This window comes from Lutjanus erythropterus, chromosome 18, assembly GCF_056507025.1.
Source record: "Lutjanus erythropterus isolate fLutEry1 chromosome 18, fLutEry1.hap2, whole genome shotgun sequence".
Classification (NCBI taxonomy): domain Eukaryota; kingdom Metazoa; phylum Chordata; class Actinopteri; order Lutjaniformes; family Lutjanidae; genus Lutjanus; species Lutjanus erythropterus.
Window position 1 is genome coordinate 28,880,623 of NC_139334.1, and position 23,187 is coordinate 28,903,809.

The 23,187-nt window shown below is 41.7% G+C and overlaps 1 protein-coding gene across 1 annotated transcript in view; it reads left to right on the plus strand.

The window, feature by feature from the left end:
• Positions 1 to 23,187, plus strand: part of brf1a (BRF1 general transcription factor IIIB subunit a) — a 148,798-nt gene that overhangs the window by 64,098 nt on the left and 61,513 nt on the right. Inside the window, exons 13-15 of the mRNA XM_084742273.1 lie at positions 19,479 to 19,540; positions 20,737 to 20,818; positions 21,060 to 21,115. Of these exons, the coding sequence (XP_084598399.1) occupies positions 19,479 to 19,540; positions 20,737 to 20,818; positions 21,060 to 21,115 (200 nt within the window). The remainder of the gene's footprint in view (positions 1 to 19,478; positions 19,541 to 20,736; positions 20,819 to 21,059; positions 21,116 to 23,187) is intronic.

The following is a 23,187-nucleotide window of genomic DNA, read 5'->3' on the forward strand; positions in this document are numbered from 1 at the left end:
ACAGCCCTTTCCTTAGCCAAAAACGAAAATGGCCCCAAAGTTTTACTCTAGTTGTGAGATTATGATAAAGTTTCCTTATTTATTCACAGCCCAAATTACTTAATTAGCAATTAGTGAATAATTTATTTCTAATCAGTAAAAGTAATAAATCAAGTTGCATGTCTCAGCATTACATTTTTAACTTTAAGGATTTCTCTCCTTAAATATTATGAACTGTGGGTCCATTTTGGGAAATCTGCAGTCACTGAAACAGTGACAGCTGTGACTCCCTAGTTAAACTCTTTTCTCTCTTCTGCCCCTGTTGTACGCCGCTGCCTCATCGACGGCCTGTCTCAGTAATGGCATTTTCATTAACTTGTGCCATCAGAGGAGAAACTGAGAGCTGAGAGCGGCCGGGCCAGCCAGCAGCGCGCCGGCAGGAGGAACGTGACTCCGGCACCTCCGGATGACTTTGTCACATTCGTCTATAGCCGAGGTCTTCGGGGAGCTCCGCCTCGCACCATTAGAGGCAGCATTGATTGAGGCACACTGTTTTCAGCGGAGCACTTAGTTCAATCAATGACGTTTGCCCTGACCTTATCTACCTCAGCGAGCACAGCTCCCCAGCTCTTGTCAAACCATTCTGCCGTTTTTATTGCCTGAAAACATTTGGGAAAAGAGCCGTTTGAAGTGTGTGAAACTCTAGATTTCAGTGGGGCCTTTCGCTCTTTGAAGAATCCGTTTCATTTTTGAGTTCTAACTTAGTTTCACGCCCCATTTTTTTTCTAGCTGTTTTACAGGTGTAAGGCTGCGTTTAAGGAAGCCGTCGATGCTTCCCAGATGAGAAGTTGTTGTCCTAAAACACTTTCTACCATCCATCCTTCTCGCTAACGGCAATTACTGCAGTAAATCGCAGCTCTCAGCAATTCAGGGCGTGGTGGAAGCTCTCTGACAGACCTGCGTTCTGACAGCCGCTCTGCTGAGTCAATTATAGTCTTTTAAATGAGCAGCATCTGTCTCATCTCTCTCCGTCCACAGAGGAGTCGTTCAGGGATGAAAGAAAATCTAAAGTCTCATCCTGTGCTTCCGCGGCACCACACTTTACCTCCTCAGCAGTCACATCTGTAGACAAAAAAAAGATCTACAAGCTCCTTTGTGTTGTCTTTTTGGTATGCTAATGAGCAGAGAGGCAGCCCTTCAAACCAGGAGGTCACTGGTTTGATCACAGCAGCCGGTCGTGAAAGGAACAAAGTGATTCTTGAAAAATTTGCACAATTAAGTTTAATTTTCCTAATAAAAGTGCAACAATCTGCTTTCTTTTGTCTCGTTTAATTATTTCAACATTTATTTCAAGATGCTTAATCAGAAATACAGGAAACGGCACTGGCAAAATCTAATTAAGTCTCCACATTTGTTGATTTTTCTTCTCTCGTTCTGATGGAAAATAAATGTCGAAAGGTTGAAGGCTGAATCTGTGACCAAATGACTTGTGAAGGACAGTTGTGAATTAGTGTAACTGTAAGGAAATGAAGCAGGGAGCTGTTGAAAAAGCTGAGTAACACACATCTATCAATTTGTCCTCCCTCATTTTAAGGCACATTAATATTGCCCGTGCAGGCTGTTTTACAATTACAATCTTCGTACAATTTCATGGAGTACAAATTCACAAGACAAAGACTAATAATTCATAGTTTGCGGTTCTAGATATCCTGTCAACACCTTTCCACATTTCCTTTAAGAACCGTGGTCTGTGGACTTAAGGGAATTTTTTTTAGCTGCAGTGCCACGTTTGAGCACTGGGACACATTTGTAGCAGGGCGTTCTATCCAGTTCTCTTAATACATTTATCTGTAATGTCCTTGAGTCTTGACGTCTCTGTCAGACAATCAGCACAGACCCCAGGAAGTCCCTCAACCCAGCCAAGAAATAGTCTGGCACAGAACACGAGAACTCCATGTCATTTTTGCACCACCATTCTTGTAAGGATTGACCAAACAAAATATGATCTATTTGTGAGTTTTACAGGTGCTGTTAGGTTGGTTTGATTAACTTTGGACAGAGCAAGGCTAGCTGTTTAACCCTGTTTCTATTCCTTATGCTAAGCTAAGCTGTGCAGCTGCTGCTTTCAGAAGAAAGAAGACCTGTAGACATGCCAGCTTTACTTTTTTGCTCTGAACCAAGCGATGCCAGTGATCCAGAGGGTAAAGAGGCATCCAGTGCAACCTATAACACATTTGCCAGGCAGCAACACTGCTTTCTAAACAATAAAAATTACCTTTAGCATTTCTGTTGTATGACTGTGGATCTCGTCCTCTAAACTTAACCGATTGCCCGGGGCAAGTAAAACGCCATGGTGGGCTAGGAAATCTAGCAAATACTTTTAGTAGTTAGTGCTAGTTGCTAACTACAGCTAGCTCCTTATGAAGTCCCCCTGTTGTTCGGTTTGGTTCCTTTAAAATGAGGGTCGAGGTTGGAGTTTGGGATGAAGTTTAAGGATCACTGTTGGAGACTAGAGAGTGTATTATACCAATGAAGAGAAGTACAGAGTAAAAAATGTATGTGTGTGGTGAAGGAGGAGGGGAGATGGGTTAAACACATGAATCTTAGCACCTGTCAAATAAATATTTGATTGAGTGGTATTGTTCAGTCAACAGCTTTAAACCTGTGGCCATCTTCTGCTGTGGGACAGTAAAAAAAATCAAGCATATTGTTCCTTTAATTAGTAATGACTTATTACTAATTTATGCAGCTAATCCATTCACAAAAATTGCTCGTTCCAGTCATTTCCTGTCTGATGCTGGGACAGCTGGGCAGGCCTGAGTGTGTGAGTGTGAGTGGAGGGGGGGTGGGGGTGTTGACAGTGCCTGGGGCGGTACAGTAGAGCTTGATGGACATATGGCCGGATGGACCCAACCTCTCAGAGGAGGGGAGCGACTGGATTGGATGGCAGACAGACAGACAGGCGTTGACAGCGCGGGGAGACGAGCGTCACTGATACCCAACAGAAACACACGAAGAAGAACAAAAGTCTGATGTTTATTTCAAGCTCAGGCTGCTCTCCATGGACGGCCAATCATACGCTTTCAGTGAGTCAGTACAAGCTAAGCCACCTCAGCAGCAGCAGCGGCGGCAGTGTGGTGTGGAATATGAAATCAGGCTTAGTGTGTGTTGGTGTGTGTGTGTGTGTGTGTGTGTGTGTGAGCGGCAGTTAGCAGTCAGTCTCTCTGCTGAGACGGCTGTAGCGGCCCGTCACAGCAGCCAGCTGTGATTGGAGATGATGTGCGTCTTCTGGCCCGAGGAGGGAAAGGGAAGTCGTCTCGTCTGCCGCCGCCAGCCTGACGGGAGATGACAGCTACCGTTTAGCAGGCAGGCAAAGGCAGGAAACCGCTCGCCTCTGGCTGTTACGTCACAGCACATTTCACTGTTTCAGCCGTCATGTCCCCCCATCCTCGCCTTACGCAGCAGGATGGGGGTCCTATCCAGGTCAGGCAGCGTCTGGATCGACTCCAAATGTTCAGAAACATATGACACATTTCATGGTCAAAGTGACGCATTAATCAACCTGTGGTCTGAGTATTAAAACAGGCTTAAGGATAATCTTCTGCCATACACTTAAATTGTATAAAATATAGTTTTAAGTGACAGAAACTTAACAACCAACCAGTTAAAACTCTTGGGGAGGACGCTGGGACTGATATGACAGCACAGTCAAGTGTTTGAGGTTTTGTGGCATGTCTCCTACATGAGCTTTCCTCAACCTTAAAGGGATAGTTCAACCAAATATGAAATTTCAGTCATTATCTACTCACCCTCATGTCGACTGAAGGTTGGGTTTAGTTTTTAGTAAAGACACAACAGAATAAAAACATAAAATGCCTCCATACTCGTCTGATGTAATCCAAGTCTCCTAAAGCCCCAACATGCCAAGCTGACTTGCTACTCTGTTTTCCTGTGAAACTCCAGCAGTGTTTTGTGGACTAAGAAACTAAATTCGACCTTCAGTCAGCATGAGGGCCGGTAGATAATGACTCAACTTTCATTATTTGGTGAAAGTTTTGCACTCAAAATCAGTAAATGAATGAATGATGAATGAATAATTCTAGTCACTTTTGCAAGTGAGCGGTAAGTCACAGTATAAATTACAGCAGAGTCGGGGCTGATTTTAACATTTCTTTCAATCTATTTGGAGATTACAACAGTTTTGAAGAATGGGACGCAGCAGAGGAGAGAGAAATGGAGAAGAAAAGGGGAAAAAATGGCTCAAGGAATTGTTTAAACTAAAATTCTCATTATTGGGAGCCATTTTAATGACTTATTGTTCAGGTTGGCTTCAGTGATGAGATTGGAAGTTCATCCTGAGGATTGAAAGCTCCCGAGTGGCTACTAATGGACCTTGTAAAATTGTTTTGAAACATTTTAAAGATTCAGAGCATCAACAGTAAATGTCAGCTTTCTTGTCGCTTTTTGCACCCACATGCAACCTTCACACTGAAAGAAATCCATTAGAGAAGAGGCGTAGAGACAGATTTCTACACCCACAGTCAAACAACACTTAAAGCTTAAAGAGAAATGGACCAGATTGCATTGTGACTATAGGACATTTTCTTTTTTGAGTTGTGCTTGTGTGACTCCTGCTTGTTCTTAACTGCAGAAGCAAACAAGAAAGAAAATCAGTTTCAGAAACAGAAACACGTGCAGGAATAAAGCACATTTCACCACAGAATCATCGCTGGAGCTCTTTAAAGATCACAGGCTGATGTACAACAGCAGAAGGCGATCCGAGGGCGGATTTTTTTCCTTTTGATTTGATGTCTCCTCTTCTGATTACTTCCATAGAAAGTTTGTAAATATTTTCATGCAGATGAGCAAGTGGTTTGGTGCGTGTAGGACACAGAGCGCTGATTCATCGGCGTGGCAAAGGCAACATTTGGCTAAACATTCCTGTGGCGGTCGTCTGACATTTTAAATGTTTGATTCTCATGCACAACAATGCAGACACTAAACAGATCTCGTTTTCATGACGGCATTCTCCAAATTCCTCAGCTGCCATGATGGACTGGAGCGTCCTCCTTATCCATCAAAGAGTCATTCAGCTCCTCTCATGATGTTATTACCCCGTAGATTCGCTCAGGGCTGATGATTAATTCATCCTCCTCTTGTGATGTGAAATTACCGACTGTTTTGGAAAATGGGACGAATGTGAAAGCAGGACAAATTGACAGGACATCTCTTAGATCAAAGACGTTTATTCAAAATATGGAAAAATTAGCTCACACTGTTGAAAAGATACGTCACTTTCAATACAAACATTTTGTCTGTTTTATGAGAGGAGACGCAGTCGTGGCAGCCACAGATGGCAAACAGAGGAAAAAACAACATGGCTGCTCAAAACAATGGAAACTGATGTCATGTCGGATAATCCAGTTCTAAATCCAGATCGTTGCTACTGTTTAGGATGGTTTGCATTTTACTTGTAAATAGATATTTCAACCCAAACGGTTGAGGCAGATGGCCGCCCACGTGCTCAATCATGGAGAGGGGAGTTTGGTGTCTGTAAATATTATAAAGAGTCCAGTCCAGACCCTGCTCTGTATGAAAAGTGCCCTGAGATAAATGTGCAGAGGACAACAGTGCAATTTAATTTGGACACAAATAAATCTTTATACTTGATTGTTCAGATGCTCCAGACAGTCTCGGTTTGCCTCCAGGAGTTTGATCGCCCACAAACTAAAACGCCTTAAACTAAATTAATTTTCGTTTTGTGTTATTAATGCATTTGACCGCTGAACTGACAGACTGATCCCAGAAGTTATCACGAACTTCACTTTTTTCTGTTGTTGATCTAAAGATCCTTTTCAAATTGTCTGCTCACAAAAAAAGATGATTGCTGCGTCTGGATGCATGTTGGAAGAACATTGGTTTCTTTTAACCACGAGACAAGCTTTGCTGAACTCCAAGTAGTTTTACTGGCCTAAAGTTAATCTGCCTTCACTTGGGGTTTTGTTTATTCCGTTCACGAGAAGAGTCCACATGAACACCCACCACATGTGGTATTCACGACTCCTGAAGTGAACTTTTTTTTGAAGGATCAGAGTTCACATTGATCACTGAACAATATTTTTCACCTTTTTCTGACATTTTTTGGACCAAACAACTAATCAATTAATCGAGAGAAAAAAAATTGACAATGAAAATAATCATGATTGCCGCTCTAAATATTTCTTTTGTAAATATGTCTGAGAAAATAGTTTATTCCCGACAGCCTCGCATTATGTTAACCGCTTGCTAGCTTGCTAAATTGTTGGCCTCGGTGGCTTCTAGGCAGCAACAGGTTTGGCTTCCAACGACAGTCCTATTTGAAAGCAGCATTAGACAAAGCCTTGCGGCTAAATTCCACCAGGCGCGGCTGCATCACGTTACGGCTGCGCCACATCAGCTGGTGCTAATTGCGGCCGTTCACACAGTGCTTGTGATTCCACCAGCAACACCTCGGCGTGTCCCAGAAGCCACTCACCGCTTCAAATACGCAATGAGTCTATTTTTGACAGATGCCGCTTCAATTAGCACAGAGCAGATCAAACATGCAGGGAGTCAGGCACAGAAACGGCGGGGAGAATCCAGTTAATTTTCAAAATAAAAGACTCGTTGCAGCCTCACGATCATAAAGACAGACAGAAAAGAAACTAAAACCAGGTAGCCTGCTCAATATCAGTGATCTGTGATCTCCTCTATTCATTGTTTAAGAGATTAAAATGTAAAGAATTTAAAGACAGTCTGTGTCCAGGTGACCCTGCGGCCGAGGACACGCGCCTGGTAACCAGCCAGGGACATTTGTTGCCTGTTGCCCTGGAGACAAAAACACCACCCAGAGTGTGGACAGTGGAAACAAATGAAGTTATTAGAATATCATAAATGTCATCTCAGGTATGAAATGGCAATAAAATGTCACGATGGACCACAGTTTCTGATGCTTGTTTAATAATCTAATATTGTCACATCCTATTGAGAACATTCATGTAACACTGGCTGAGGAAAAAGTCACACCCAGTTTGCAGTTTTATTAACCAACTTTTTAGATTACTTTGGACGGGGACACAACTAATAACATGGCTCAAATACGGACATTTAAAGACAGGATGGACATTTTCATTGGACATTGTTTCATTGAATGTTTTGTTAAATGTGGCCCTGGTCCAAATAAATTACAGCGTGTTTTCATGGTAATGAAGGAACATGTCAGTCAGTGTAACAGTGACGATGTGTTTTTCATTGTTCTGGACAACAATGGAGCTCCGTGGCACAAAGGAATAAGATATATCAGGCTTTGATACACATAAAATACTTGTTAATGGATAAATTCACTGTAATTTCCGTCTTTTTTGGTGGATTTGTTGACAGTAAGAACAATATAGTCCAAACAAAATTTAAAAAACATATTTAGAAGGCCTTGGTTGTGTTTTGGTCAGTGTGGGATGTGTTTTGTCCCAAATGCACACATTTATGAGCAGAGCTGTCAAACATAAGCAAGTATGCCTCCAAGAGTCTTATCATCCACCACCTCCTATATGCATATATCTCCTGCTCCCCATTCTGTGTCTGGGGGGCGAGTGAGGAAGAGGAGGAGGAGCAGGTGGTTGAGTGGGCGTACACTCAGTCTGGGCTCCTCCAAGGTCGTGGAGGTCAGCTTTTAATGGGCTCGCCCGGCCCGCCCGTGTCAGCGAGAATCTAGCACTCTATTTATTGCCTCGGCCGGCTGGTTATTTCTCCGGGGCAGAGCTGGCACCGAGCCTTATTACCTCATACTGCTGCAGGGAAGGACTTTTACACCACGAGCTAGTCGTCTTTTTTTTTTTTTAAGCGTTTGATGCACTTTACCATCAACCTGATCCATAGATGTCTTGGCATGAGTGTAACAGTAGAACAGAATATCCTGTCTTCACTGTTGGGATCCTTTTTTAAATTAAGCTGTATTGTTTTTTACCACTACAAATAATGTTGTTGTGTTTCTTTTACCTGTGAATGAGCCCTTTGTACGTACAGACAAAGGATGCAAGTGTTCTTACGCCGTGTTTCTACAGTAGCCCAGAACAGTCAAACTAAACTCTGGATCAAGATTTGAATTTTGCATTGCAAGTTTCATGACAGTAGATTCTCCTCCACTCTTAGAATCAGAGATTAAGATGAGATGTTTGCAGTCTGCAAGCTCATCACCCCTAGATACCACTAAATCCTACAAACTGGTCCTTTAAGTGACAAATATTTGCTGGTTACAGTTTTGAATGTTTGAGTTTTTTAGGTCTTCTCCATATAATCTTCTAAAAAATGTAATACTTGTTCTTTTACTTAGCACAAATCTAAAAGATGTGTTTTGTTGACTTCTGTGTGACTGTGAGGTTTCCAGGTTTGGCACTGTCTGATTTGTTCCTGTACAGAGAACAGTTTGTATCTGGCAACCCGCAGTACAGCCGACAGCACTGCAGAGAAGTTTATCCATCTGTCCAATGATGGATAAACTGTTGATTATTGAAGATAAGGGTTGTCTGTTTGTTTCCAGAGTAGTGTTCATTAGTCAGCTTTAGAAGTGTTGGTAATGTTTTTGACTTTGTACTGAGGTAGGCTAGCTCAGGGGTCTGCAACCTGCAGCTCTTTCGCTCCTCTCCAGTGGCTCCAAATGTGTATTCTATACATAGAATTAAAAAAATGTGCGTCTTAAATTGAGTCTCCCTAGTCTTAAGTGCAGTAATGGGACAATATGTGAGATAACATGGACATATATACACATATATATTCTCACTTGTATCTACATGCATCAAGAAGCAACTTGATTTATGAGCAATAAATAACTGCAGCTACTAAATTATTATTATTATTACACAGTTAAATTATTGCACATATAACCATGTTGTTAGGTCAGTTTTGCACATCTGAAGCGTCTGAGTAAACAGACTTATTTCACCACTGTCAGAGCGTCAAACACTGAGGGAGGAGTTGAAAAGTTTGACAGCTACAGGTTGGAGTGACTTCCTGTGTCATTCTGGCGCATTTTGGTGGAATCAGTCTCATACTCAGTGCACTCCTGTGTTTAGCCAGCATGTCATGAAGTGGATGGGAGACACTGTCCAAGATGGCGTGTAGCTTAGATTAATGAAATAATGATTAATCGATTCATTAATCATGAATTTATGTAATGATCGGTAAAGGAAAGAGCTTGCAATTTGCTGCCTTAGCGTATATATTTTATATTTGCACTCTTTCCTGCTTTGTGCTGCAACTGCTGCACAACAGTTTCCCTCAAATAAATACTCTGCTTCTTTTTATCTTCATCTTTTTTTGGCTGCCTCCCATTAGGGGTCGCCACAGCGGATCACCGGTTTCCATCTCGCTGGCGAGCCAGGCGCCACCTTAACACAGCATGGAATTGGTTTTATGATCTGCATATTTGATTTGGCATAAGCTTTTTTTTTATGGCGGGTGACCTTCCTGATGCACCCCTCCCATTTAACAGGTTTAGGACCGGTAGTTAGGACTGCACTGGGCTTGTGCATCTCCAGTGACTGGGACAGGACACTCTGGACCTCGGGATCAGTAGACGGCCTGCTAACTCATAATAATAAACCTTAAATAAGTAAACGTAGAAGTAAAAATGCTGAAATATTCCTGTGAGTCACTGCTTTGCTCCTTGATAACTTGTGTCATAAATTAGCCACAATGGAAATAATAATGTGCAGGTCCATTTTTAATCTCATTTCCATCACTTTTTTTATTGTTTCAGATTTAAAACATGATATATTGCTTTCAGAAACGCATATGCTGAGCAGTCAGTCTTAGAAACACTGTCTCACACCTTTTACAAAATGCCATCAGTCATTTCATCTTGTTGCAGCAGTTGATTTCACTTTACCTTCAACAGTCGCTCTCCCATCTAAAAGCCCGAGAGTCCTGACAAATTGAAATATCTGCCTTCATGTGTGCGTCTCCTCCCTGCAGCCCTGTGGCCGAGCTCGGCGCAGGTCGAGGGCTGTCGGCATGTAGGAGAGGATCAGGATTGTTGCTGACATCAAGAGCTGTGAGTCTGGATAATGTGGGCGCCTTTTGAAGTGTGGATGATGGGTGATCCTGCAGCACCGGGGCTGCACAGCCCCATTCATCCTCCACATCACACACACACTCTTTGTTTTTTGGAAAGGGGGAAGGAGGTGGTGGAGAGCTGGAGGGAGGGGTGAGGACAGGAGGTGTGGAGGAGTCAGCAGACTGACGCTTCTTTTTAATTTAACCAGCATGACTTTTTTTTTTTCATTTTTATTCGTCTTTTCTGTCTGCGTCTCTCCCTCAGATCAGGCTGAAATGAAACACAGCTCAGGATTAGAAGGAGATCAGTGAACTCCTCTTAAGCCTCCATTTTCTCTCTCTGTCTCCCTCTTCTTCTTCCATCTTTTTGTCCCCACCTCTTTTCTCCATTAGCTTCTTTATCTCAGCGTCCCCTCCATTTGTGTCTCCTCAGTTTTTAACATCTTTCTGCCTCCTTTGTCTTTCCTCTCTCTCAGCTGCTCTCTGCTCATTCCTCCATGTCGTCCCTCCTGCTGCTTTTCTCCATCAGTCTCTTTGTCTCTCAATCTCCTACCTACCTCATTCTTTCCCTCTTAATCTCTCCTGCTCAGTCTCTCTTTGTCTTTCTCTGCCTACTTTCTCTCATTCTTTCTCCCCTCTGCAACTCAGCCGTTGCCATTTTCTCTTTGGCCTTTTCCTTCTGCTGTTCACAATTTTTCTTTCTGTCTCTTAAAGGATACGGCTGGTGATGGTGTATCTTTCTTACTGTCAGCAAATCCCTTGAAAGGACCAAAACCTCTTGGCTTGTTAGCCTGAAGATGTGATTCAAATGTCTCTTTTCAAATTTGCCATTTACCAAAACTCACTGACAAAGAAGGAGTAAGTACTAGATGGTTGAACCATGTTTCCACTTTCTGCATGCTTTACCCAGAAGTCCCCCGAAAAGACCAAACTAAAAATTAACTTATTAACTAACAATAATTTTCTGTGTCCAAAGCCTGATTTGGCCATAGATCTCTAAAGTTAGAGATATATACTAGAAGTGTGCATCTCACTGACTGAGATCAATTTGATACGTTTATGTTTAAATAGCTAATGATTCTGTATGATATGATTCAGCCCTGTCATGATACAATACGAGATGATGCAATGTCTGAATCTTTACATTTTGATTCTGTTAATGCTATATTTATCAGATTCTATTATTTGCAAAAGAAATCCTGATAATTTTGCTAAATCTAGCAACAGGAGAGATGGAGAGAAGATGACTTTTAAGTGGTGTTATTAGGAGTCTCATGTGTTAAATGAGATCCTGTAGCCTAAATAAGAATCTGCGAACAAACTTTAAAACTGTTTAAAATGCATTTTTATAGTAAGATGATCTACTGCTCCGTTTCGTATGAAGAGTGCTGTGGTTTTCATTAGCTTTGACCGTGTAGAGGAAGTGGGGTGTGGAGGAACAGTGATGCTACGTGTCACCTGCTCTCCCAGAGACGCGACGTCTCTGCGGGTCGGGAGACTCACGCCTCTGTACGCTGCTGTCCGACACGTTTTGCATAAATATTTACGGCGGTGTTTCTCTTATTCGATATGCTTGTGCTGAATTAATTTTTTTTTCTGATTCAAGCTCACATTTTCACTGATACAGGCCATCCAAATCGATGTACTCGTATCTCACACAGTAATACCTGATGCAGGAGTGAATCGTTAAACCCATAATATATACTATAAATCCTTCTAAGATTTAACCCTGGGATAACAGCCCCTTTTCACATACACCTTATGTTAACACAGGTTAACCTGAGCCCTGGGCTATATGATTCACCCTGCACTTCTGCTAACCTTTGGGTAAATGTATGTTGGAACAGCAACTAATGTTCACTTTCTAAAGTGATGCGTGACTCCTCTAACTGCCCTGCACCCCATTTCACCCTGGCACATGTTAACCCAGAGCGTTTCAGAGTATAACCCCACAAACATGGGGCGAACTCTGCTCTGGAGCAGGACGAGCAGGCCTCGGGTTTAGCCCATTCTGGACCAGGACTGTGCCAGTGTGAAAGCTTTCTTAACCTGGGGCTGAGAAGGTTTTTTAAGAATGCCTTTTTATCAGTGTGAAAAGCCCTTTTATAGTTGTCCAAAAACTGAGCCACACTGTTGCAGGATTGGGATCCAGTTCAACAAATTCATCTTGTGTCTGGTTCCCAGTTGGGAAACATTCACTCAGCTCCAGAGCCGAGAACAAATCTCTCTGTTTTTATCTTACCTCATCCGTTCTTGTTAGCAGGGAACCATGTATAAATGTTTCTAGTCCTTGGTGATCGTCACTTCCACCACACGAAATAACACCAGGCTTCTCAATTATAATTGTGGAATGTAACTAAGTAACACACAAGTTTGAGGTACTTGTACTTAAGTACCATATTTGCATTTTGTACAGTTTTACAGTTTTTGTCACTTTAGTTACTACTTACTTTGCAGATTCAGATTATTAATACATATTATAAATCAACTAATAAGTTATTGTATATTATGTTATATTTGAAGTATATTTTGATGCTAATTCATTTGTACTTAAACAAGATTTTGAATGCAGACTCTTAACTAAGATCTGAGAGCTTCTAGCAAACATGCTGAATGCATTTTCTTTCTTACTTACTTACTTTACATGTTGATACCTGCACTGTTTACATCCATGCCTACTTGCTGGCAGTGTTCTTCTTCTTCTTCTCTGCCTTTGTTGGAGCATCGATGTGTTTCTGTGCGTTAACCACCACCTGTAGAGTTAAACTCCTTCACTACGTTTAACACATTTTCAGTCAGTCCCACGTTCACCGTCCTCATGCTGTAAATACTCAGTGGAGCATAAAATGTGTGTGCCCTGAGCCTTTTTCAAATATTGAAACTAGATATTTGTGGGACGTTTTTAAAGATTTAAGTCGATGAGTTTGGAGCTGAGAGCCACAGACGGGGTCAGGGCGGTCAGAGAGTATTGAGAGATGGACTAACACATTGTTGGTTTTTGTCTTTTCATGGGATTTGTTGACACTAAGAAAAACAAAAAACAACACCAGTCTTATCCTTTAATATCTCTGTGTCTCTTACCTTCTATGTTTGGTTCAATCTCTCACCCACCAGCTCCCCCTGCCCCCCCCCTCGCTCCTCCCTCCCCCCTCTCGATCTTTTAAATCTCTTGTTCTCTCCCTCCCTCGCCGCCTTCAAAAGGCCGTCTCTCCTTCACCTGTTAGCGCTTGTTCCTGCAGGGCACATTTTCTCTGTTTCTTTGTGTTCTTTTTTTCCTTCTTCTTTGGTATCAAAGAGTGTCTGCACCGAAGCATCTTATTCTCCTGACCACATCAGACAGGCCTGCCGCCGCCTGGGACACTGCGATGTGTGGGAGACGGGGGGGGGGGGGGGGGGGGGGATATTTTTGGGGGTATTTCTGCAGCAGCAGGGGAGGGGTAGAGGGGTAAACCTGGGGTCAGGTTACCTGTGTGTCTGTGAGGACCGGGAGAGAACAGGGTGATACAGTTAACAGCTTGCGGGCACGATGGCGATGCATCTCTTGCAGATGGATCAGACTGCTGCTATGCCGTCTTCCTCTGTTTCTTACCCGATTTATCTTCAGGCCGGCGGTATTCGCCAAAAGAAATTGAATTTGGCATCTTGTCAGAGCGCTGCTGAACACGCCGCTGTGAGTAAATGTGAGTAAACCCTCTGTGACGCCAGATGACGGAGATTACATGTCGTGACGAGTGGAGACACCGGATGGAAAAGAACCAGCACAAATTCAGTTATGTTAAAACTAGTGTAACTGTGAAATATAGAGTATGAGGCCTGCAGTCAAATACATGACACCGCTGACACGAGCTGCAGGCAGCGGTGACCTGTTGGGTGATGAACTGAGACAGACCAAGGTTTGCACAAGTTGAGCTGTTCATCCTGAGCAAAATGCAACGGTTATAATGTGAAACATGGCGTTTTTTTTGGCCATAAAACTGTCCTCATCGTCATTTCAACAGGTCAGAGTTTTTAATGTCACTAAGGTCAATTAACCGTTTCATTATTGATAAATTGATTGTTTTGTCTATCAAATATCAGAAAAGATTCCTTTGTAAAATTGACCAACAGTCCAAAACCTAACGATTTACATCTTTTTAATTTAAATGATGGACAAAAGCAGCAAATTTAAGAAGCTGGAACCAGAGAATGAAAATGACGCAAACTGTCATGGCTTTCTGTAATGATGTTAAGACTTCTAGACGCCTTTAGGGACACACTTTTTCAATGCACTGTTTTAATATCCACAATATATTTTACTTACTTGCTGTGTTGGTTTGATTGAAGGTGTAGGTTTGTGTTGCAGCAGGGTGAATGAGCGTACATGTGAATATGCAGTGCAGTATGCATGCGGTAAAAACCTGCAGTTTATGATCCAAAGTTTTCAAAACAACCTTTTTTGCTTTATTTTCGATATTGAACAAAACTCAAACTTAATCTTGCTTGTGAGCTTTTCTTCTGTCTAGTTCTAGTGCTGACGGACATGCAGTGATTCTGTCGTCTTAAACTAAAACTGTGACACCTTGTAGTTCTAAAAGTCTGTTAATCAAAATAGTTGCTAATGGGTTGTCTGCCAATCAACTATCTGATTAGTTATAATCCTTTAAGGTCTAAAGGTGACATCAAAACACTTACTGAGACACAAACGTCAAGGTTTTGGTCTCTTCACTTGAATTTCTTACCTACTGTACTGTACTGTAGTTTTATTTGCCAAACCTTTAAGAAAAGTGTCTCTGGGATTTTTCACTCCAACCTAATTGGCATAATTAACAGATTTGCAAACTTGTAATGCAACAAATCTTTTATCGACTCTTTAGTCTCACACCTGTCTGTCTTATTCGCAACAAGCAGTAAACTTGGTTAAGATGACTGAGGAACTTAACAGTAAAATGATACTCGGCTGTTAAATCCACTTTTTGAGTGATGCATTGATGTTTTAACACTGTGCTCTACAGAGTCTGTCTTTAGAATAGATCTTACTCATTTTTATCTCATCTCTAATTGTATATATTCATTTTTCTGTCTAAAACGTGTTCTATTCTTGTTATAGTAGTCTTATTATGTGGATTTTGTTGTTTCCATGTCCTTGTCACCTGTTTCATGGCTGTCACACGCAGTATGTTGAAGAGATGCACGTCAGCAGAGGTGTTTCTGGAGCATCTGTGTGAATTTTTCCAGTTGGGAACTCATTTTCCGGAGTTTTCCAACACCACGTGAATGCAGGATTAATGATATTTCTGCTCATTTGAAATGTTCAAGTTCAATAAAAGTTTGTTTCCAAAGATGAATGAATGGTTACGATTATCCAGATCTGAGTCAGAATCAGGATTTTAGCCATCGTCTCTCCAGCGCTGTGTTTTGCCCTTTTTCCCTCCATCACTCCTCTGTTCTCTTTAAAAATAATTTATCCCCTCTGAATGCTCTTTTCTGGAGGACGGATCCTTCCTTCTCCTCTTCCTTCGGTACGAGGTCGGAGGTTTCTTCCAGCGGGGTTTTACTGTTGAACAGCAGAAGCTCCTCGGACTGGAAAAAAAAAAAGATGTTTGGGGAATCCTGTTTTTTTTTTTTTTCTGAATTGATATGCAGGCCGAGCTGGATGTCTGAGTTACTGAGCTGCTGCCAAAAGACCTCGGGCTTCTGTCAGCCTGGACAGGAAGAGGAAACTCAGTTTCTCACTGTGTTCGAGGTCATCAGGGAGGTGATTTCTATTTTCCTCCAGGACTCTGAAGTTTTGTGGAAGTGCTGCAAGTCTTGGCCACTTTTTTCTGCTAATGAGGTGATGTAATCCACCTCTTCTTACTCACTGTGACACTAAATGGTTTTGGCCTTCAACTGTTTCCACTGATGAACACCAGACGGCTGCAGATATTTAGTTTTCTTTTAATAAGGAGACCTTTTTTCATTGATATCCACAGTTCAAACATTCATCGCCAGACCTTCAAATAGAAGAAAAATATTTTATTTTCTTCCTTTCTCTCTTCACTATAGTTTTTTTTAATCCACCTTTTTGTTTTTAATGTAAAGATGAATTGGTTCATCAGCCAGGACCAGCGAACATAAGTAAATATAAAAGGACAAGATATTCACACAAAACCATGATATTTAAAGCTTTAATGAATCCAGATTGCAAAAGGAAAGTCTTTCATTATGTTTCTGTATTTGTGACAAAGAATTCTGTGATTGATTAAAAGTGAGCTTTTTTGCGAAGGTTTAATGAGCGTTTATCAAAGAAAACGCTCGTTAGTTTAACTGAACATTGTATTCGAGACATTCAGGTGGATCAAAGTGTAGAAATTCAGCTTTGAATACTTGCTCCATGTCCAAGAGCAGGTCCACATTAAAACCTTTATATTTTCTCTCAGTTTTTGTCCCTCTGTCCTCAACAAGCCAACATTTTTCTCACAAGAAACTGAGCCTCTCTAAAACGTCTCCAGGGTGTTTAAATCTTAAAACGCAGGCCTGGTGTTTCAGATCTTTTGGGGAAACTACACTGAAATTTTGCAAAATGTTGGAGGAAGCTGCCAAGTCGCAGTCGAGGGCTGTGAGGCAGTAAAGTTAAGAATTTAACTCATTTTAAATGCCAATATACACGGTGCAAATGTTGTCATCGACCTGGATTTATGTTGGGAATGAGTGCTTATTAAAATGTAGAGAGTTTGAGATGCGATTAAATCTCAGTTTCACACTTGTTCAGTTTTGTGACAACAGAACCAGAGTTGGAGAGATCAGAGTAAACTTTATTGTCCCCAAAGGGACATTTGTCTCGGGCACAGTGCTGCAGTCTGTTGCTTCACATAAAATAAGATAAAAACATCACATAAAGATAAATATTTGACACAAAGCTAGACAGTTGCTTGAAAAAAACAAAAAAAAAACCACCCTAAAAACACGGAGACAACACAGAGACATAAAGCAAACTTAAAAAGTGCTAAAGTGCTTGTGTATTTATTGCATTTTGCTTTATTGCACAAAGTTAAAGTTTAACATCAGAGTTCAGCAGCTTGATGGAGGCTGGAACAAACAGTAGCTTCAAGCGGTTTGATTTGCACTTTGGCACACAGAGTCTTCTTCCTGATTGCAGACACGAGAGATAAATGTAAATGACAGAAACAAACTTGTGAGTTTGGCTGTATTAAAACACAGACGATCACAGAGAGCAGGAGGACACTGAACATTGAACCTTTATACTAAAAGTTGGCCGTGAAGTAGTTTAGTTGTTTGCAGAATAAAAAGAGGATGAAGAAGAGATTCAGTGAAGACCGGAGACATCGCAGGAACAAGGGTTGTGTCTAGAAAGGGAACCTAAATTTGCAGGCGCTGCATCCACACTTGATTCAACACAGTAATGCTTGGCTCAGCAGTGGCAGATATTCTTGGAGATGCAACGAAATATTCTTGTCTTGCAGATTTTGAAGCGTATCTGCAGTCGCGCAAGGATGAGGCTACTCACAAAACTGATTTCTAATAAATCCTCGGCCAACTTTCTCCTTTCCTGTTCATGCTGTGTCTTGGGCTCGTCCATGTTGGAAAGAAATTTGGAAGATGCTTCAAAGATGTTGGTGGGAGATAATTAGCTAGATTAACTGCATCAGTCATTAGCTAGCAAGTTAGCTAATGTTTTGCGAATGTTAGCGAGCATTTTGCTAACATCAGCTAACTTAAGACTTGACCTTGTATGGTGCTTTAACAGGAAAAGGTGTAAGTTCACTGCGGTACAAAGTTTATTCAACTGTTATTGGAGCATAGAGCAAAAAGGGTGGGATTTGTATTTGTAACAGCCCTAAAAACATATAATTTTATTTCATATTTTGTAGCACTGGTATTAAAACATTCTAAACTGCACGCAGTCCTACACGTGACCCTGACTTCTCTGTCTTCTCTGGACATCCCTGGCTGTCTCCTCGCCCGTCTCCTCTCTGCATTGTTAGTGAAAGGACGAAAACTCTGAAAAGTGAAATAAAATAACTCTCCCTGTCTCCTATCTCAACTTTACCTTCCTGATGCACTGGGCCAATAAAACACTCTGATCCTCAGGTCTGCAGATTCTTCTGCACGCCCACAAAGAACAATTTTATGGGTTTGATCAAATTAGCGAGTGTAGATATATCAAAGCGGCGGCTGAATAATAACTCGGTAATTGCTCCCTCCCCCCTCTTCTCTCCGGGGTTGGACCGGCGTTATCAGCTCTTAGTCTCGCTGCCTCTCTGCCTCCCGGAGCTGCCAATGTCTCCCAGGGCTTGTCTCCATCTTATCTCGGCCTCACACTTCACGGAGAGGAAGTTCTTAGAGGGCTGGGCCCGACAGATAGCGACTGACCTGTCTCTTCCCTCTGGAGCGGTTTCTTTTTTTAAGCAAACTGAAGTCAAATCGCTGACTAGATTATCCCCCCGCCTCCTCCTCTTCCTGCACCTCCTCCTCCACCTCGGCTGTGGGAGAACACACCCGTTACTGTCTGAGGACGGGCTTCTGTGCACCTGTCTCTCCTTAATGAAGCGGGAAAGCTGCCTGTGGACTCAGGTGGCACGTCTTTGAAGTTGCCGCCCTGTTGGGAGTTTGAACTCGAGGAAGGAGGGCCCCTGTGAACGTGTCAAAGGCAGAAAGCTGACAGAAGTTAAATGACTCCCATAAACCTGCCGCTCGCTGCCTCTTTAAAACGTTTCTCTCCAACTTTTGCTCCTTTGATTGACTGTCTGATGTCTGCAGGCAGCCGGAGAGGAGCTGCACTTTGTTCCAGAGCAGCTAATCAAGGTGGAGGATCTTTGGAGTGAAAGCTGTTGATGGTTTTTCTTCTACTGTCAAAGCCCGCGCCTGCTCCCTCCTTTTGTTTCCTTTATCAAAGTCGATCAGATTTTCTTTGAACTTTTTCTCTCCCAAAATTGAACTGTGCGCACACCGAGGGATTTCAAATACCTCTTTCTTTTATCAACACATTAAAATGTCTGTTGTTTTTTGCTCCTCCAATCGTCTCCATCGCTCAGGTGAAAGCGGGGGAGCGCGTCTCCGGCGTCGCAGCAGCAGCATGAAAAATGCAAATTTCAGCATCTCCCTGTTTCAAAATAAAGCATGCGACAATCTAGAAAGCGTATCGTAATTGAAAAGAAAGTGTGTTAAGGTAGATCCGCTTAAACGCCAGTTAAGCCTATTAACGTCTTATCAGGAGTCACAGTGCGTTTTATTTGCTGATTAACCCCCGATGGAAGATGCTCCACACACAGCACTTCCACCAGGAAGACGTGCAGCAGGATGTTATTATTATTATTATTTTTTTCTCGGCCAGCTGCTGTTTCCTGTTTCACCCCTCTGGGACGTGGAAGCTGCCGTGAAAAATGTGCGTTACAGCAAATTTTCTAAGTGTGTCCGTTCTGATTTTTTTTTTTTTTTTGTCTCTGTGACAGATGGTGCTGCTGACAGCGGGGAGCTGGACCTGAGTGGGATAGATGACAGTGAGATAGAGCTGGTACGTACCTGCTGATTAATGAGCTCCACTGGAACCGAAGCCCAGACTAACATGTACAAGTTCCATAAAATTCACTTCATGGAAAGAAGCTTTTATCACTGAACCTCCCTTTCCTCTAAAAGCTCTTGAAAAGTCAGATTTATCTTTGTTTTGAACTTTTATTGTTCTGTGTTCTGTGTTTTTTAGCAGGAAATCACCAAAAATTTTAGTGACATTTGGTTAAAAGTTTGAAAAGTTTGTATGAACCCTGTAATTTCTTAGGATCCTGTTGTCATGTTTGTCATTCATCAAACTAAGGGATCCTAAAATAATGTTGATCAAAACATACAATAAGATTTAATATAAACAGCTGGTGGTAAAAAATAAAGTAACACAATATGCACTGATTGCTTTGGGTATAAAAGAATTTGCAGTTGCATTTATAGTAACAGTTCAAATGTGATGATAAAGGCTTTGGGCTTTTTTGAATTTTATTCTTAAAAACCTGTATGAACCCTTCCATTAGTTTTAAAACACATCTAGAAGAATTTATTAACATTGTGAGAAACATTTCTGCTCTTCTCTCCTAGACTCCTGCACTTAGTGAATAGAAAATAATCTTGATTATTATCTTTTGATTCACAAAAAGAAGAAAATGAACAAATTATAAAGATCAAATCGAGAGAATGAAATGGGGAGCTCATGCAACAAAAGATTTAATTAATCAGAATAAAATTTCAGTAAAAGAATCATTGGAGTATTTTTATGTAGATTAAAAGTGCTGTAATATTTGTAATATTCAACTGTCACGACAGGGTTTCTATAATAGTCTTGCAAGTTTGCTAAATGCTTATTTTTAACAGTTATGTTTTCAAAGTTACGATTATGCTGGAATTCGAATATAGTTCTTGAAAAATGGTTGATTTTCATCATAATCTGGAGTTTCATCAACACAATTAACCATGAGAACAAAAATATCTTTTGACATTTGAAATCAAAGTGTGATGAGGGTGATCATTTCTTTTCAGAATGTGCGTGTGACCTCTGACCTTTGACCAGACTAGACTGTTGTATATCTTGCTTTATAATACAGATTTGTACAGTTGAAAGATAGTTGAAAGAAATTTAGAAAAAATTAGCAAGAGATGAAAACAAGACAGTAATTTGTTTCAGTGATTGTTGAACTTCACTGACTCTCTCCCTCTGCCTCTCTGCAGTATCTGCTGAGTGACAAAGAAATCAAAGTCAAAACTGCGCTGTGGATGGCAGAAAACTCTGACTACCTCAAAGAGCAGAGAGGTAACTTTCAGAATCCAACATGGTTCCTGTGCTGGTTTGTGTTTCAAGGCAGAGTCTGACTTTTATTTTCCTGCTGGTTCTCTCGCTGAATGTACCTGCTTCCTCTTTCAGTACTTTATCAGACAAACAGAGTTAAACTTCCAACTGAACCTGCCAGAGTTTAGCTGGTGGCCACTGCGTCGTATTGATATTGTTATCTCGGAGTTTGTGTGTTCAGACTGTTTCTTGTTTCTGCTTTCAGAGAAGGAAGCGAAGATAGCGAAGGAGAAGGAGCTCGGGATCTACAAAGAAAAGAAGGTAACAGAATTCAGCCTGAAGAACTTTTAAGATAAGAGTGGGCAGGTTGTCAGAGCTCGATGGAGACAGGAAGTTGGAGGCAGTACGGTGGTCAGACATGAGGTAGGCAAAGCTGTCTCAAAAAGTTAAATGGACTCTGAACATTTGTTAGTCAGGAAAAGTGTTACTCCACTCTGATCAGTTATCCATCTGAAATCTGCACCTTTCACGGCTTCATAAAACCTTTATTTCTCACAGGACAGTCCTCAGATACCCCTCTTCCATACACATGTGCTGGCTTGGCTTGACTCAGTTTGACTCGGCACGTCAGCTCAGCATGGCGGCAATTTAAATCTCCATTACTACAAGAATACTCGCCTGGAGGTGTGTCTTTAACTGAAGACAGGCAGCTTAGGAAACCAGGAAACTTTAGGTTTTCATCAGCAGTAACACACACTTTTAGAAAATATCTTTGTACTCTCCTGCACAGACGTGAGCTGAATATCAGCTTGTTCGAGGGGAGAAAGTGGGGTCTTGCAGCTGGCGAGACGTCGCCTCAGTCCGCTTGGAGGCGGTCGGGCCCACTTTGGCCCCACTACAGATTAGATCCATCTCAGGTGCGACTTGGCGCAGCTCCACGTGATAAAAGTGACAGTAGCAGTGCAAATCAGCGTGGCATGGTTTGACTCAGAGCAGCCAAAAGTGCCAGTGGAAAAACTCCAAAATAAAGACATTCTTAGGGCCCTTTCACTCCTACCTCATTTTATCCGGACTTTCAGGCTTTCGCCTTTTGATCCAAACCAAAATTACAGGTGCGAAACCTCCCCTGGACCATATTTAAGGCCAAAAGCCAACCCTTGGTCTGTCTGAAAGAACTGGTTTCCATCCAGATCAAACTGAACCACATTTTGGTTTGTTTCTAGTGTGAAAATATCTTTTTGGATGCTTCGACTGTTCAGACCAACTACAGGAAGTTCTGGCAGGCCATCACCAGAACTAGAAACAACACACCAAAATAAAATGAGCCACGGTGGCACATGAGGAGAGAGAGAATGAGAATAAACTGAACTGACTACATATGACACACCTTTAACAAACCAATTAATTGCAAATAATACAGGGAGATGCAGCTCACGGAGATGAGGAGGACAGGTTGAAGTTTGTCACATAGAGTTCCGTAGTGCACTTGACGCATCAAATCTTAGAATGCAATGAAAACATAAACCTTCGTTTGGTCTTTCAGGTGTGAAAAATCCTGTAGTCTATGCATTTAGTCTCACTGTAATTTATCTCCAAGCCAGTGAATCATTTGTGGCTTACGACCTTTCGTTGCAGGTTGAATATTATCACCGTCCTGTGAAAGATCTCCAAAATGCCACCATTTAGTTGCATTTTGAGACAACTTTAAATGAACCTGCATGCTTTACACTGCATGTAAACTGGCTGCCATGATATAATTTCTTTTCATACTTTTGGAAATAAATGAAGATTTTATTAATTTAAAAAACAGCTTGTTGATTTAAGCGGTGCTCTTACATTTTATGCTGGTGCTCCTAAAATTAACAATTTTAAGTTTAAGACTAATTTAATTACACGTCTGCACGTGGTCACGCATTCATAACATCAGTCAGGTGGACAGGCAGACACATTTGACCATCAGAGAGACAATGTGAGACAGTTGCAGAGTGAGACAGACAGGCAATGAGTCCTGTGAAACTGGTTCCCTCTCATTTCCCATTACTGGTTCTGGCACGGTGCGGACCCTTTGTTAGAGCCAACATCTGCTCACTGGTTTTAACTAGCTGGATTAACTGCAGATCTAATGAGACATGCAGCCTCCTGACAGGCCTGATCCAACCAGCGGCGCGCTCGTGTCATTTCACTGACAAATGAGTGAATAAATAAATAAAATGGAGGACGGTCTTGTTATTTTTCTGCATGACAAAGTGAGCGGTCTTTTGTAGTTTCTTTATGTCCTGAGTTGATTAGCTGCTGTTGCAGGGGTCAATTTACTGTCAGCTGAGGAAGAGGATTTTATCTTAAATTGCCTGAAGAAAATTGTGAGACTTAAGAGCACGTCACTGCCGCGTGAA